This window comes from Hesperophylax consimilis, chromosome 21, assembly GCF_061612785.1.
Source record: "Hesperophylax consimilis isolate HC1 chromosome 21, BYU_Hcon_1.0, whole genome shotgun sequence".
Lineage (NCBI taxonomy): Eukaryota > Metazoa > Arthropoda > Insecta > Trichoptera > Limnephilidae > Hesperophylax > Hesperophylax consimilis.
Window position 1 is genome coordinate 8,296,068 of NC_142856.1, and position 18,070 is coordinate 8,314,137.

At 34.8% G+C, this 18,070-nt stretch overlaps 1 protein-coding gene across 4 annotated transcripts in view; it reads left to right on the plus strand.

Annotated features, from left to right (window-relative positions):
* Graf (GTPase regulator associated with FAK) overlaps positions 1 to 18,070 on the plus strand; it is a 398,790-nt gene that overhangs the window by 311,933 nt on the left and 68,787 nt on the right. For 3 of the 4 annotated variants that reach the window (XM_089644800.1, XM_089644801.1, XM_089644803.1), the window contains 4 exons: positions 7,754 to 7,871; positions 9,427 to 9,524; positions 15,216 to 15,290; positions 16,340 to 16,415. In XM_089644800.1, the coding sequence (XP_089500926.1) occupies positions 7,754 to 7,871; positions 9,427 to 9,524; positions 15,216 to 15,290; positions 16,340 to 16,415 (367 nt within the window). The remainder of the gene's footprint in view (positions 1 to 7,753; positions 7,872 to 9,426; positions 9,525 to 15,215; positions 15,291 to 16,339; positions 16,416 to 18,070) is intronic. The other variant, XM_089644802.1, reaches the window with a different exon arrangement.

Genomic DNA, 18,070 nt, shown 5'->3' on the forward strand with positions numbered 1-18,070 from the left:
AGTCATATTATGAATCCTAGTTGTGAGCCAGCGATATTTATTATTTAATAAATATATTTGCACAGCGCCATTGAGGTGATTTTTCACGAAAACGCTATATAAATTAGCCAAATATTATTAGTATTTCAATTTTACACTTTTTTCACCTTTTTTTATTTATTTCTGTCCGTTACGGTTTTCAACCTATGACGGCCATGTTCACATAGTAAAGAAGATGAGAAAACCTATATAATTTAAATAAATCCATTATTTACCTCCCCTGACACTCTTCCATATATACCATAGCGATGCACCACGTCGTGTAACATTTGGATTCGGGCCGCAAACAATTACACTTCTTATGTAGATGGCGATAAGGTTTAAATTCCCGCTTAACACCAGTCGCCTGTTTTGATTTATGCAAGAAAAAAACATCTCCAAAAAGTGTGTTTTATTTTATACTGCGAAGTTCAGGAACAAATTTTTAAATGTTTTACGTTAATTTTCTAAAGAACTTAATTTGTCACATTATACAATAAAATCATAACCGAAAAGGATTTTGTATTTAGGAGATTTTTAACTTTAAAGCATGTTATATGCCTGATACTTTTTTTTGTTTTTACTCTTGACAGGACAAGATGCCAAACAAAACGTCTGTAACCAAGTGGGTCTTCCGACGACCCCATGCATTTTTCTGTCTTACGGGCTTTTAAACCATAGAAATCCCAATTATTGAGTCAATTATTAGTGGTAACTTATGTATTTGCGCAGGAATACGTAAAATACTAAAATGGTATGTCAGGTATTTAAGGCTAAGCTTAATTTAGCTAAGTCACTATTTTGATTAATCTTTATAACGAATTGGTGTACATTATGAATACCAAAAATATGCTTTAGATGAATTGAAGGTTTTCCTATCGTTTCGCTTGAGTAGAATACAAACAAAAAAATAAATTACTCAATAAAACATATAAATGTAATCTACTGAAATTTTTTTTTTCATTAAATATGTATGAAGTTTGTCAAGCGATTTTAATGCCTATTACCTACAATATAAGGTATACTAAGAATATACACATTTTTGGCTTGTAGCTTCCTCTTAGAACTCCCCCACTTGGCTGCGGGATAGTTAAAAAGACTTAGAAATAGTATGGATAATTAAAAATAGTAAAAAAATGCTAGATTATTTCAAAGGACAAATGTTTCATGTGTTATTTGCCAGTTTGAAGATGGCCGTCATAGGCTGAAACCGGCAGCGGTCAGGATTAAAAAAATGGAAAAAAGTTCCTTAAACCCCCGCATACCTCTTTAAGTTTTTAAATTCCGAAAAATATATAAGTTATTTTGAAGATAATATCTATACATTTGTTATGCAAACATTAATTATATGAAATTCCCTAGATAGAAAAACATCGCAAAGTAAGCTCCGAAAATGATTAAAAACACGTTTTTTCTGTAATATGTTAATATGTTATGGGCATGAAAAAATTCATGTGTATCTTTAAATGCAACTAAAGCATTTGTCAAACGAGTCGTGTTTTATTAAATTTTTTCACTGTTTTCACTTTATTATTATCCTTTTTATTTAAATTAGCGCGCCTCCTCTAACATTCGTATTTACATATCTCCCTTTCAAACCATCTTTGAACACTTACTACGGGGCCTTAAAGCAATGTGTCAAGTGTGAATGGTAGTCTAAGGGCAATATTGAGAGAACTTATTACTATCGCTCAGGAATAAATTTACTATTCCGGCCATGTCCGAAATTTGCATTGGAAGATATTGAACAAACAAAACGATGTCTTTTCGTATATAAGTGGATATTTCAAAGATCTTATCCCATGGTGCAAATGACAGTGTGAGGTGAAAATAGTTGCGATGGCCTTGAAATTCAGCATACGTTAATACAGCTATGGTTTCTGCTTTAAAATTAAGATTTGTAAATTTCATTTTTTAGCGTTGTGATAATAATTCTTCACTCCTTTATAATAAGGTTTGGATTATTTAACTTCCAGACAATAAATCCTTTTTAGCAGGGGTTGGAAGCCACCCCAAAAGCTCTTCAGTCCTTCCGGAAGTCACCGGAAGTCACCGGAAGTCATCGAAAGTCGTCGGAAGTCAACAGTTCCGCTTTCAATATCCAATATTTCATGTAAATAATCACAAGCAAACAAAAAATAATCATATTATACGATAGTAATGATTACAATGTATTAATATTTAAGTACATGCCATATTATTAGTTCATTGCAAAACAAACCAGAACAATGAAAACAGAACAATGAAAATAGAACAGTGAAACCAGAACAATGAAAACAGAACAATGAAAATAGAACAATGAAAATAGAAAAAAGAAAACAGAACAATGAAAACAGAACAATGAAAACAGAACACTGAAAACAGAACAATGAAAACAGTACAATGAAAACCGAACAATGAAAACAGAACAATGAAAACAGAACAGTGATGAAAAGATCTTTTACGAAAAATAAACCAACCTAACATAATAATGTTTATAAATATAATATATTTTTGTTTTGTTTACAAATTTTACTAAATCTATTCGTATTAAAATACCGCAGACCCGTGACAAATCACGGGATCATCAAATCCCGATCATAAATATATATTATTAAAATAAATACCGGAATGTCCAATTATGTCAATTTTTTTCAATTATATCCTGTGCGTGTGAACCGTATCTAAATTTGTCTAATAAACAATAAACAGTGTTAATCTCAAGTGACCTACCACGTAAGTATGAATTCAAATAGACTTATTTAAAAAAAGGACAAATTTTACAGTGACGTTTCGCGATAACATATCACTTTTGGAAGTGTATAGTATACACTATCACTAAAATACACATTGGCGATTGTTTGTTATTTGGGTCAACTCAATGTAATCTATAGAATTTTACGATTGTTATTAACTTGAATGAACGTCGAAACAGCAAACAGAAGTTTTATTGCTTACTATTTAGCCGCCCTTCAAATATTGCGCCCGGTGCCAGTGCCTTGGTTAACCATTCCTTATCCCGACCCTGCCAACAGTCTGTCGTGTGTTCTGTATGATAGTATATGCAGCCGAAGCTGGTTGTGTATTTTCTCCTAGCGCAACTCATCTTTGATTGAAGACCATTAGAAGAAAAACCATAACCGGTAAAACTCGCCGGGTAAGACAGATCTCTCTCGCGCGCAGTTTTCACACTTTAGCTTGCAATTTTACTGTAATTTTATAGGTTTCAAAATCACAGGATATTATTTATTTATTTATTAACGTCCTTTGGGCTTTATCATAACGATTTATCATAACATTGAGAACAACAGTGTAACATAAATAATATATAAAAAAATAAAGCATAAAATACAATATAACTATATTTTCTTAAATTATTATCACACTAACTTTAAAGAATCCTTGAAATTAAAAGCATATGCATAAATTATGATTACTCGTTATTTACACTGACTAAAAAGTTATGAACTAGTTTGACTTTTGTCAAAATTGAGAGGAGAGATGTGACTTGGGAAGACACATTGTGGAACCAGAAGACACAGCCACATATCCAATGACAAAGGAATGAGGTAAAATTGGAGATAACACAATGGGCCTATGCCCTAAGTGCTCACAGGAACTATATTTAAACCGTCTCCGCTCTATAAATAAAATAAACCAAATTAAAAAAATCATTACTTCATATTGGTAAAAATAAAATATTATAGTAATTTATTGTACATAGATGAGATACTGTGTTGCTAGATCCAAACCTCTAAGCAAATAATCACACTGCACCACAATCTTCAATTAACATCTGCCCTGATGATGGACACTGTAATGCTGTCCGAAAAGTTGGCTTAAGAAGGAGGTAGCGCAACACGGCATAATACCCCAAAAATAAATAACTATGATACTTTTGGCCGTGAAAATCTCAAATCATCAGTCTAGTGAATTCCTAAGAAAAATTGATAAACTACAGAACAAACACACACATGAGACGAGGAAAAGAAATGAATTGAGACTCCCCTTCAGGAAAAAAACACAGAGTCAAAAGTCATTGATGTACGGAGCGTTGAAGATATTTGGAGAGCTACCAGAAGAAAACATAAAAACATTTAAAATTAAATTACGAAAATATGTGTTTGATTCATTTTAAATGTGTTACTATAATTATATGTATAGATATATAGATATATAGATCCGAAGATGTGTCACATCTTCGGATCTACCGGATCTGCCCTGATGATGGACACTGCAACGCTGTCCGAAACGTCGGCTAAAGAAGGAGTTAGCGCAACACGGCATAACACCCCAAAAACAAACAACAAAAATGCTTTTGGCCGTGAGAATCTAAAAACTTACGTATAACATAGATAACTATGTACCTACTTAAAATACCGCAATAAACAATAATAAATCATATCCAAAAATACATAAAATATAAAAATTGTATACTATAAGTCATAAAGTACCTACCTATAATATATTTTACCAGAATATTATTTTCATTCTACTTGTATACTATAAGTCATAAAGTACCTACCTATAATATATTTTACCAGAATATTATTTTCATTCTATTTTTATACTATAAGTCATAAAGTACCTACCCATAATATATTTCACCAGAATATTATTTTCATTCTATTTGTATACTATAAGTCATAAAGTACCTACCTATAATATATTTTACCAGAATATTATTTTCATTCTATTTGTATACTATAAGTCATAAAGTACCTACCTATAATATATTTTACCAGAATATTATTTTCATTCTATTTGTATACTATAAGTCATAAAGTATCTACCTATAATATATTTTACCAGAATATTATTTTCATTCTATTTGTATACTATAAGTCATAAAGTACCTACCTATAATATATTTTATCAGAATATTATTTTCATTCTATTTGTATACTATAAGTCATAAAGTACCTACCTATAATATATTTCACCAGAATATTATTTTCATTCTATTTTTATACTATAAGTCATAAAGTACCTACCTATAATATATTTTACCAGAATATTATTTTCATTCTAAATTTGAAATGTGCGTCCACATGGCTTAGTTTTGCGGCCTAACGAACCTTAACATAATTTCTCGTTTCACGAAAAAGGGATAAAAACGCGTGAATTCATAAAACGCTTATGCGAAACTGTGCTAACGAATCATTAGAGCAGTGGCGTAAGCGTACCTACGTTCTTTTCTTTGTAGCTAATTGGGATTTGCACGCTGAATCGGGGTCACCAATAATTTCATCCGGAGAGAAAAAATAACCGTTTATCATCTGAAACGACACTCCAATATGATTTACGTCCATCACATGTAAATACGTCATATGTATGTAAAATGAAACGAACACTTTGTTTTAACCACTAATTCATTTAAATTTGATCACCAACCGGTATCGCTTGGATCAAGCTTCATCGGGGTATAAACATCGTATAATAAAGAAGAAAATTAGAAGTACCTTTCATATAAATTTGAACGGAAATAAATGTGCCACTGACTTAGTACCTTTCAGTTCTAGGCCTAGCACGCTGTCAGTCTTTTTTACACTTGCCTGAAATTGTATATCGCCACCGGTTCCACGATAACTCAACACAGTGACAATTCAACACACTTTTAAAAAGTGATATAAAGTCATTAGAAAGGATAAAATTTTTTTTTTTTTAACCTAACCTAACTCACCTACTTAACCCAGTTAATAAAGTTTTTGTTTCATCACTTTCCATGACTTAACTTTTCTATAACTTTTTAAAGATGTGATGAATTATCATTGTGATGATTTATCCGGTCACCATCGCCACCCTATTTGAAACACAGTTTTGTATGGAAATATAGGCACAAATTGGGCTTATATTTTAATCACGAACCACGCCCACAAGGCGCTTCTTGTTTTATTCTTTATTCTATTATATTAATTTTAACTTTTTAACAGTTGCCAAACCACAATAGGGCTTAACTAATAAATGTGTTTAAAATTTTAAACAGCTGTTTTAAACAAATTTAAAACACGTTTATTAGTAAAGGGAAAGTGATTGTTTTCTATGAAAAAATTAACAAATAACAAAGTTATTAATATACTATACACGCGTCGCTGTAGCTCAGTCTGTCTGCACAGATAGAGAAACAAAAGCGCGTGTTGCTTTTACGTCCAACAGAATGCGCTATTTAAAAGAAGCATGTGTGTCCAACAGATGGCGCTGTTTTTAAAAAAAATGTTTTTACCTGTCACAGGTGACATCTATTTAAAATAGGGTTCCATGATAACTCAACACAGTGACAATTCAACACACTTTATATAATACCGGTCAGTGGTTGAGTGGGCATAGCGCTTGGGTCTCACCCGAGCGTCGCGTGTTCGATTCCTCGGCTGGCTAAGTCCTCCATCACAACACAAGCAACATTTTCGGCTTTCTGTCTTGGTAGTAGGAGATTTTCAAACATTGTTGGGTTATTCGTGACCCGGGAATGTTTGTCTTTCTTTTAAAAAAAAATAAAAAATAATAATATAAAGTCTAGATATAAAGTCATTAGAAACGATGAAAACATTTTTTTAACCTAACCTAACCTAACCTACATAACCCAGTTAATAAAGTTTTTGTTTCATCACTTTCCATGACTTTATATAACTTTTTAAGGATGTGATGAATTATCATTGTGACGATTTATCCGGTTACCATTAAATAGATGTGAACACACACCCATATTCGAATATGTCAAAATTACAAAGCAACCGGTGAAAAGTTTTCGGATATTTAAGAATTTCAACAAACGAACATTTACATTTTTATTTATTTATATATTGATTGAATATTTTTCTATGTATTGATTCTACCTTAAATATTCTTGGTAATCAGATAGGATAAATTTCCAGGGTAAAACGATTCTTTTAACGTATCCTCTTTTAAGGATGCTACTGCATAAACAATACGAAATCGCCAGTATGTATATTGCGTAGAATCTAATACGGAAATCTGCAAAGAAAACAATATAATACCAATTATGTTGTTAACGTTTACGTTTAACTGTTATTTAACCCGCTACTTTAACTGTTTATTTGAACTACAAACTACAAGGTTAAAACTCGTGTTACATCATAAACAAAGCAATCCATTTCAAGTCGAATTGATAATATCGGAAGATAGAGGGAACCGAAGCGTAGTATGGAGGTATTGAAGATCGCACTTTTGGAGAATTAGGCCAACTATCTTACCGTCCCGCCGTTTCCCGAAGGGTTAGGCAGAGAGGAGAGATCACCACATTTCTATCTCGGCACACAGTTCTTGCTTCATTCACATTCATATTTATGTACAGGGTGTTAAGGGACGTAGGTACTTGACTGACTTTAACCAGTGATTCCTGACATTATTTGGAGTAAAAAATATTATTGAATTTTTCATCTCCGGTGACATCATGTTATCATACTTTCCGCTTCCGCTTGCTATCCGTATACATTTTTTTTAAACTTAAAATTGCCTTCTTTACAACTTGAGGGGATTTTTCACAAAAATAGCGCTATATAAATTATCCTAATACTATTTTCACTGTTATTGTTATTGTTATTGTTATTGTTATTGTTATTGTTATTGTTACTGTTACTGTTACTGTTACTGTTACTGTTGCTGTTATTATTACTGTTATTGTTAATGTTATTATTATTGTTAATGTTATTATTACTGTTATTGTTACTGTTACATAAATATGCACAATTAATTAAATTTAGTGTAAAAACTCATGATCTTTATTAATTGTTTACAGGCGGACGCGTCCCTCGACATGGCGAACCGAGACTTTTGCCAAGCCTCTCTGGAGTATGTCTTCCTGCTGCAGGAAGTTCAGGAAAGAAAGAAATTCGAGTTTGTGGAAACTTTACTAGGTGAGCTTATTGCACCCTCCCTTAATTATTCTGCCAAATCCCTCTCTGCAATGGCGTGGCTCAAGGGTTGTAATCTGAACACATGCTGCACCAGACTTTACAGAACTTTGTAACATAATCTGCTAGCCAGGCGATTTTTGAAAATTGTACGGCAGGAGAGGGTCGCATAATTTACGTTCAGAACAATTTACGCAGCGCCGTAATTACGCGGCTGTAATCTGTCAAAGTGACAGATCCCATACAAATAAATGATATTCGGCAGCAGTTCCCCATTTGATCTGACCCCTCTCCTGAGGAAGATTATAGCGTAGTGTGTCATCCCAACATATAATACGTATATGCCACGCCAAAATTATGTGCGTATAGCTTAATGTCTCTAAGGCTTCAATCAATATTTTTTGTTTTAAATCGTAAAAAAAATCGTGAATGTTGCTCTCCCCCACATAAATACATTTTTGTGTTGATTTTCAAGTTTTTATTTCTGATTTATTTTCGCCATATACCTTATAATGAACGTTGTATAAAATTTCCCGAAGAGATCTGTGTTTTTTTTATTATTTAAATTTCCATTGTCATTTTTAAATAAAACTATTGTAATATTAATTTGTACACAAAACAGTCAAACTGCCTACTACCAGGTCTGGTGTGTTCTTTCGGTATTTCTTGCCCTGTTGAAAGACCACTATTCAGAATAGTAATTGCCAGGTACTTTCCAACCTTCCTCTACCCAGTCTCCTTCCCTTTCCCACTCCTTTTAGCCTCACAACATACCCAAACCCCTGGTTTTCTCAACGGCTGAATACTGCGCTCCAGTATGGGCTAGAGGCGCCCACACTTCCATTGTAGACGTTCAGTTTAATGCCACAATGCGAACCATCAGCGGCACTTTAAAATTTACTCCTCTCCCTTGGCTCCCCGTACTTGCAAACATAACCCCGCCAAACATCAGGTGAGAAATTGCAACACTGAGGGAATACAAGAAGGCGCTGCAAAAAAGCGCAATACCTTTGCACGAAGAAGTCGTCTTCCACCCGGCATCGGCATGCCGCTCGAAGTCCCGAAAGCCCTTCTGGGCGGAAGGAGAGAGGCTCCTCCGATTATCTCTCACCCCAGAAGATAGGTGGAAACTTGAGTGGCAAACGGCCAACGTGGGAAATGCCCATCTCATACAGGACCCCACCGAGATACAGCCTGACTTCTCATTGCCTCGCAAAACCTGGTCCGCCATCAATAGGTTAAGGTGCTCCCATAGCCGCTGTGCCCACATGATGCACAGATGGGGCCTTAAAGAGTCGGCGATGTGTGAATGTACCACCGAACATGTGGTCAACGATGCCCGCTCCATTCATTCCCCGGCGGGATTGGTGAGGTTCACATGGCCGTAGAGGCCCTAGAGGCCCTAGACTGGCTCGCAGACCTAGATGTTCCCCTCTGACCCCCCCACCATACGAAAGAAGAAGAATAGGAGGCGCCGATTGAAATAATTTCCCTCAGAGCCTATGCCATTTTTGGGGATGTTGTACGGATCGAACTCACTTGCATTTTCTGTTTCCAGGGTTCATGTTCGGCTGGCTGACCTTCTATCACCAAGGGCATGAGGTGCACAAAGACTTCAAACCTTACATGTCGGATTTACAGCTCAGAATACAAAAGGTAAAAAACATAATATACATATTTAAAACTTCCGTTATGATGTTTTTCTAATGACTGTAACTTAAAATCACTGAAAAGATATTCCATAGAAGTGTGATCTCTAACAATTTTAACGAAGAGATCTTACAAAAGCAGCTAAAAAATATGCGTTAAGAAAATGTTGTTAATTCTTATTCGAAGTATGATACAGTTTAATATGACTGAAGGGAATACGGTCGGATTAGCTCAGTTGGTAGAGCAGCGCCCCGGCAAGTCGTAGGTCCTGGGTTCAAGTCCTGGAAGCGGAGTATCTTTTTCTGATAATTCTGTTTCACATTTTTCATTTTAGAATCGTAATATGTCTTCAATGATTAAATATTACAAAAGACCTTTACATTAAAGGCCTTTACACCAATTGATTATCTTTAAAGAAAGAAAATTCAATACTTGAAAGTGTTTGATAAATTTTATCAGAAGTGAGATAAAATTCTGCTTACTTTCCGCACACGGCCACACCCAAATACACTTCTATGTGTTTATCTCTTCAGTGACTAAAACTCAAATAATAGCATATTATCTTGGATTGTATAGAAATTTGTACATTTTTTTTTACAAATTCGTGATTTAATTTGAAGTTTTTGTGTTTGAGTTTGAATGAACAGTTTTTTATGTTCAATAATATCATGATTTGCTTTGCCGAATTAGCACATTTTCATTTTCACCATCATCAAAGCATCTAGGTATTCATATTGGCTAACTTTGTTACACATCAATTTAGTAAGCAAATTACACATAATAATAGCCGTTTGACTAGCCACAAAATATACCTACATAGTACATAATATAAAAGATATTATAATCGGTCTACCTGAACAAACTATAAATTGATAAATTTGATGGAAGAATTAAAATTATTAAAACTCTCATATAGAATACTTGTTTCCGACCTGACTTTAATTTTTAAAATTGTTAATGGAATTATAGACAGCCCTGATTTACTGAGCCTAATCACCTTCAACATACATATAATTACTCTATCAAAAATTCTTTTCAATTGCAACAATAACATCAGGACAGTCATTTAGATACTCGCTGCTTGTACCTAGGCAAATACTTTGCAGAAATTGTAGATGTGTTCAACTGCACGGAAAATAGTTAGAAGAAGGATATAATAACATACCTCAATAATATTACGTCTCAATCGTGTGAAGTCCAAATATTAGTACGTAGGTAGTAAAATATTTTCATAATAGTTTTAGAATAGACTAGATATAAAATGTTAAATTTTATAGTAACTAAATAAAATATACTTACAAAAAATTTGATTTATTTTTGGGTTACTATGCAGTGTTGCGCTTCCTGCTTCTTTAGCCAACATTTCTGCCCTGATGACGGACACTGTAGTGTTGGATTGAGAAGGAGAAAGCGCAACGCGGCATAATAATAAAAAATTAAGTAAATCGGCTTAACCGGTAATAAATCCTTTTAAATTGGGAGGGAGTAATAATAATAATAATAACATGGAATTTATATAGCGCAGTTTAGTGTCATTTCACTTCAAGTGCGCTTAACTACTCGTATAACAAACTTTAAAAAAAAAAGGTAATTCAGTATTAATGGTTCTTAAAATTATTCCTACAGTGTACCTTACCCAATACAGATCTAATATTATAACACTAAATACACTGTTTATACAAAGTGATGATAAAACTTAGAATAACAATAAAGTAGGACAGGACAAAACACGAATATTAAAACTAAAACATAACATGAAACAGGAGGCAGTTTGTGCTCAGAAATGAGAATTTTCTGAGCAGACACTTTAAAAAGGTACAATAAGGAGACAACCGAAACCAAACAATTACCGGAAGTTTTAGAATATGGCTTATTATAAAATATTGAAAAGAAGTTAAAATTTATAAATGGTAAGATTTTTTAAATAATTTTGTTTTTAAAGCTCGTTTAAATTCAGCCAAATTCTGGAGGTTAGTGAGAGCTGAGGGAAGTCTATTCCAGATGAGAGGGCCTGTTACACTAAAAGAACGATCATAGTAAACAGCTCGATTTGACCTAGAAAGTTCGATTAGACGATTACTAACATCTAGATCTGCTGACCTTAGAGTAAGCTGTCTATTGCTTAAGTTTTGTCGGATACATAGTTCCGATATATATGCTGGCGCCATTCCTTTCAATGCTTTGAAAGTCATTAAGCAGATCTTAAACTCTATTCTTTCAGGGCATCGAAGCCAGTGAAGGCGATCCCTTAGAAGTGGGGTTATACGGCAATACTTAGATTCACCAAAAATCATTCTTGCCGCAGCATTAAAAACTGACTGGATTCTATTGATTTGTTTCTGAGGTAGGCCGGCATATGCACTATTGCAATAGTCCATACGTGAGACGACGAACGAATTTATGAGTGACTTTGCTCCATCAGAGGGAAGGCATCTCCTGATTGATTTTATCTGCCTTAAATGGAAAAAACCAGAACTCACAGCTTTTGAAATTTGCGATTCAAGAGAAAGAATATTGTCCATAGTGAAACCTAGAAATTTTATTTCTGCAGAAGGGATTATATCCGTATCCTGAATACGGATTGGACTGAAGTCAAGGAGAGCTTGCCTTCCAGGGGAAGCTATCCACATGAATTCTGTCTTTGTGGGATTTAGTTTAAGTTTATTGACAGACATCCATCTTGAGATTGTGTTAATGAGGCTAACCACCTCGTTTTTAAGGAAGTCTTTTTCGTCCGGAGAACAAAACTTGAAAATCAAACGATCATCTGCGTAGCCTTGTGATTCAAAGCCAGCTGAGTGAATTAGTCGTTCAAGACGATTCGTATAGAGAATGAAGAGAATGGGGCCTAGGACAGAACCCTGGGGAACTCCAAATTCTATGGGAGTTTCAGGTGATGTACATTTATTGAAAGTTACTGAGGCTACTCGTCCAGACAGGTACGATGTCATCCATTGGAGTGCATCACCTCGAACGCCAAATTCGGTTTCAAGCACATTTAGTAAAATACTATGATCTACTGTGTCAAATGCCGCACTCATGTCAAGAACAGATATCAAACCCAACTTACCTGCTTCCATCCCGATGATCAAGTCTGAAACAACCCGCAAAAGAACAGTTTCCGTTGAATGAAACCGTCGATAAGCGGATTGATTTTTGGCAAACAGACCAGCGGAGTTCAAGTACCCCACTAATTGTTTGGCAACGATTTTCTCAAGCAGTTTTGATAGGAATGGTAGGTTGGATATTGGCCTGTAATTATCTGTATTATCAGTATTAAGATTTTGTTTTTTAAGTATTGGAGTTATAATTGATTTTTTAAGTGATCCCGGTACAAGTGAATTTACAAGAGACTTCCGGATAATTTCAGTAATTACAGGTGCTATATCCGGGAGACATTTCTTTAAGAGCCAGGTCGGTATGGGGTCTTGAGCGCATTGCTTGTTTGGGCAAGACTTCACAGCACGCACGACATCTTCTTCAGTTACTGCTGCAAAAGTAGTGAAGTTACCAGTGAGCGGAGTTGTTGCTGCGACAGAAGGCAATCCTACCCCACCGAGAGCCCGAATTTTTTCGACTTTCCTCCTAAAATATGTCGCAAGACTATCCGCTTCAAGAGAGGAATCAATCTTGATGTTGCTCTCTCCACATAAAGTTTTTATATTTTGCCACAGTTTTCGAGGGTCCTTTTCTGCCTCAATTTGTTCACACCAAAAGTTAGATTTTTTCTGCGTTACTTCTTCCTTGTAAGCATTTTGTTTCGCAATCCAAAGTTGCCGATTGCTGAAAGTCGGGTTTCGTCTGTACAACCTCTCGAATTTTCGCATTTCCCTTTTCTTCTTGAGACATTCAGCATCGAACCATTTGCAGCCATTTCGAATGCGGCAGACCTTCTCTGTGAAAGGCGCATTTTTGTCAAGTAATGCCAGTAGCGTAGAATTATAAAGAATTACTAACTCATCTACCTGGTATTTACAAAACTTTTCCTTATCACAGAGCGGTGAGATTTTCAGTTCATTGCAAAATGCCTCGAAGTCGAATTCTCTCCAATTTCTAGAGATAACGGATTTAAACTCCAATTTTGGAGGATCGAAGGCAAACACGGATGTGACGAGACGATGATCCGATAGTCCAATGTCAGTCACGTGAGTTCTATTCGGGGGAGACCCAACTCGGGAAATGATTACATCAAGTGTACCTCCTGCATCATGAGTAGCTGAGTTTACCCACTGCTCGCAGCCGAAGTCACACAGGATTTTGGTGAATTTTTTGGACATGAGATCAGTTTTCTTTTCTAGGTGAATATTTACATCTCCTAAAATGATAACATCACAGTTGTAGTTGGAGGTGCATTCTAGGAGAGACCTGAATTCATTAAAAAAATTTGCAGTCGGTGCGCACGACCCGGGACGGTAGATGGAGATTATGACGAGGGATGCACCATTGGCAGAAGCCTTGCAACTGATGAACTCGAAAGTAGTATAAACCTGACGTATCCCTATACTGTCTAAACGAATACCACTTTGCGCTACAATTGCAACTCCCCCATGATTTGTAAAATTAATGTTCGTTGTATCATCTTTAATGGGTCTGGCAGCTTCATAAACCGAGAACCCGCTTGATCGAAGGTTTTTGATTGAAAGTGAGTCTGCATTTTCGTGCCAAGTCTCCGATAGCGCCAAAATGTGAATACCTTTGTCACGTATCAGATCCACAATATCATCGTGTTTGTTTCCAATGGATCGCGCATTCCAGGCGGCAACGGTTAAAAACTTAGGCGGACGAGCATTCCTGGTTTGTGCTAAACGCAAGATTTTAACTAGCTTAACCTTCCTCCCGGCTCTACACCCTCGTTTTCTTCCCTTACGTCGGGGAAATAGTACACTATTGTTATTATCATTATTACTATGGTTTTTGTCATAATCACTGCCATTATCACTATTAATATTGTTTTTAACTGGCAAGGGTCGTAAAGCACACAATTCGTCCAAAGTATATCTTATCATGATTTATGACCCTTGCGACCCATTTCGAAAGTTCACACAAAAAATACAACGTACCCTTATATCGGTCATCGCACCGTCCCAGCAGAAAACATGTGGCATGCATCTGTGAACTTGCACTGCACCATTCAACAAACTATGTCTGCTAAAAAGTTTTATTCAAAAACTTTTACATTCAATATTTGAAAATGTCATATCTATCAGAATTTACACTATACAATTATTTTAACATAAAAAACACATAATTTGGCATATTTCACTTATAAGGACACACTTTAAGAACACTAGTATAAGAACTACCCTTTCAGGAGAATTTAAATCTGGGAGCTTAAATAGATGCGTGTCCGCAGCTTCTAAGCGCGAACACTTATTCGTCTAAACGTGGTTATAACCACAGTTTGAAAATGGCCTTGAAAGCCGAAACAGCTGTAACAATAACAATAATCAAAAAATACTTGCAGAACTTAATAATTATGTTATTAAATTTGATTTAAAAAAAATAAATTGATACTTTTGACTGCGAAAATCTCAAATCATATCCTACATTAGTATCGATTAAGTTTGGCTAAAAATAATGCAGTGCCTATTGATTGAGTTGCATTTAGCTATAATAAATAAAACAGAATGTGTGTGTGTGTGTTTAAATATAACAGTGTGGATTGCTTGACTAACCCAATAATACTGCTTGTTTCAGACGAGAGGTAACTTCGAGGAGACAAGTAAAAAGACAGAATTACTCATGAAAAAAATGATGGAAATGCGACAGATGGTAATAATTATACTACTTATTTTTTTTAATCTGGTTTACAAAATTATTTCGTGGTTAAGTGATCACGATTCTTGGCCACGAGTTCAAATCCTGGCGTGCACAAGTAAATTTATAGTATGTTTGCGGAACGTTCCAGAGTGGTAGACACTTTCAATATCAGTATGAAAGACAACCATTCATTCAGAATCAAAACGTTGCTTGAAATGGCTTAGCCGTGTTTAGAGACCAGGTCTGAATAGCCAGGTACTTCCCCACCTCCCTCTCTCCCATTTCTTTCTCCTTCCTATTACCTTCAGTCTCACAACATACCCCAGTTGGGGATTCCAAAGTCTCACTGGCTCCAGACTGTTGGGAGCATTTGAAACTCTTGTGTGGTACTCGCATTAAAAAATAAAATGAAATCTTTTCAATTTACCCTAAATTATCAACTTTTAAAATTAGCATTTTACTTCGATGTTTTATTTCCATATTTACTGATTTAAATACAAAATTATAGCGATACACAATTATTTACATTGAATAAGTTTATCATGCATATTATGAGACAATGTATGATTGTGAATGAGGCAAGTTTTGTGTGTCAAGATCCAAATTGATGAACAGCAACTCAAGTAAACCAAATATTAGGAGAGTTGATTGTATTCCTGACTTTGGTCCGCTTGTATTATTGATAAGTCAACTGCCGAAATTTGGCATCAATTACAAATTGGCTTGTTAAAACGATAAGTGGGCAAATTAATCAACTCTGCTGATCTTTGGTTAACTTGAATTACTGTAAATTGATGTACAGTAACTCAAGTTAACCAAATATCAGGAGAGTTGATTGTATTACTGACTTTCGTCCGCTTGTATTATTGATATGTCAACTGTCGAAATCTGGCATCAATTACAAATTGGCTTGTTAAAACGATAAGTGGGCAAATTAATCAGCTCTATTGACCGTATCGTCAACTTACGTTACTTCAATTTGGAGCACTTTTGTTTTGTGTATTTTGTATTTACTTACTGTGTATCTGATCTAAACTAATTTATAGGATATGGTTTTCCAGAAACAGGACGACCCGGGGCGGCCAAGTATTGGAGCGGGTTACGCGAGAGCTGGTTACCTATTTCTAATGGAAAAAAGTAAGAATAATCGTTAATAAATCATCATGTTGAACCCTCTTAACACACTTCGGCCGGGAAAGGTAGTTCTACCCGTTCGGTCGATTGATGCTTAACGCCGAGAAGGGTAGTTCTACCTTTAATGGCAGAAAAGGCGGAAGTATTCAATGTTTTTATATGCATATTATATACCAATCTCTTTGCAAAGGTCCCAACTATATGTACATAATTATCGAATCGTAATGCAAGTCTTCTTTTTATATTTATCTTCGTGCCTTTCGTTTACATCTGTATTCAAACAAAAGGATAGTATATTATTTGTTATTGTAATAATTCAATTCGTGGAATGAGAGTTTTTATGACCGTCAAACGAACTATCTCTGTTTGTCCCCACTTAACTCCTAAGTGCAAGCGAGCGAGAGATGTCAGGCGTATTTTAAGAACGCAGGTATAGGCAAATACCGATAGGCGGACCGTAATAAACATATTACAAGGTTAATTGAGTTTCAAATAATATTCACTTTTTGTTTAGTACTTTTATAGCTTGGGTATGCTGAGTTACTTCGTAGAAATTAAATAAAACAAATTGAAGAAATTATTTTTTATATCTTTATTTTCGCCCGGAGACAGCATAGCGCCAGCGCAAAAAATACCCGGTAGAAATTTGTTAATAATAGTAATGTTAAAATTTCAAATTGGTTAGCCAAAAATATCTGTTTTTAAGATTATTATTTTAGATTTTTTTAATAAAACTGAGAAGGTTTTTCCCGTAAGGACTTATCCTCCGTTTCACCTCATTCCTTTGACAGTAATCCAGTCACTTTGATAAAGTTCACCAGGGTTGCCATTGGGGTAAATATACAGAAAATAGTGACACGCTTGATATGCACTTTAAAAAAAAAATAATACTGTGTAGTAGTTACATAAAAATGAGAAGTAAATATTTCAGTTTCCGGAAATGGAAAATAATACATTTTAATAGTTATTTCTTTAAAATTAAAACATATTTTTACTTGGCGGCCATTGTTGTTGATGTCAAAGTTTTAAGGTTACTTTTTTTCTTCTCTTATTTAAATCAAAACATGAAACCTACGACCCTTAAATAGGTTCTTAGTTAGTAAGTCAATTTAGGTTTAATTAAAACATAAATAAAAATAAAAAACTAGCCTAAAAAAACATTTTTAAATTATTATGTCGAAACACCGTGAAGAAAAGACGTAAAATTATCTATATAATTCGGAAACTGAAATATTTACTTCTCATTGTTATCTAACTGATACACAGCTGTTTTTATATTAAAAGTGCGTATTAACTGTTTCCTGATTTTCTGTATATTTACTGTCATTGGATATTCGGCTATCTCCTGGCTCCACAATGTGACTTCCCAGGTAGCTGAACCCTGTTCCCATCAAGGCGGTAGTCTCTTCATCCTCTTCACATTTCTTACACTCCCAGCTGCATGTATCTCCTTCAGCCTCACAACTTAACCCAATTGGGAACGCCATAGTCTCACTGGCTCCAGACGATTGGGAGCTGTTGGGACTCTTGTGCAGTTTCACATAAAACCAAAAAAAAACATCACTATTGTTTTTAAAATTAAAATTTCACTACTTTAATTATGTAATTATTTGCCCTTTATCAAATCATTTTTACCATTTTTCTATTTTTTATTAATT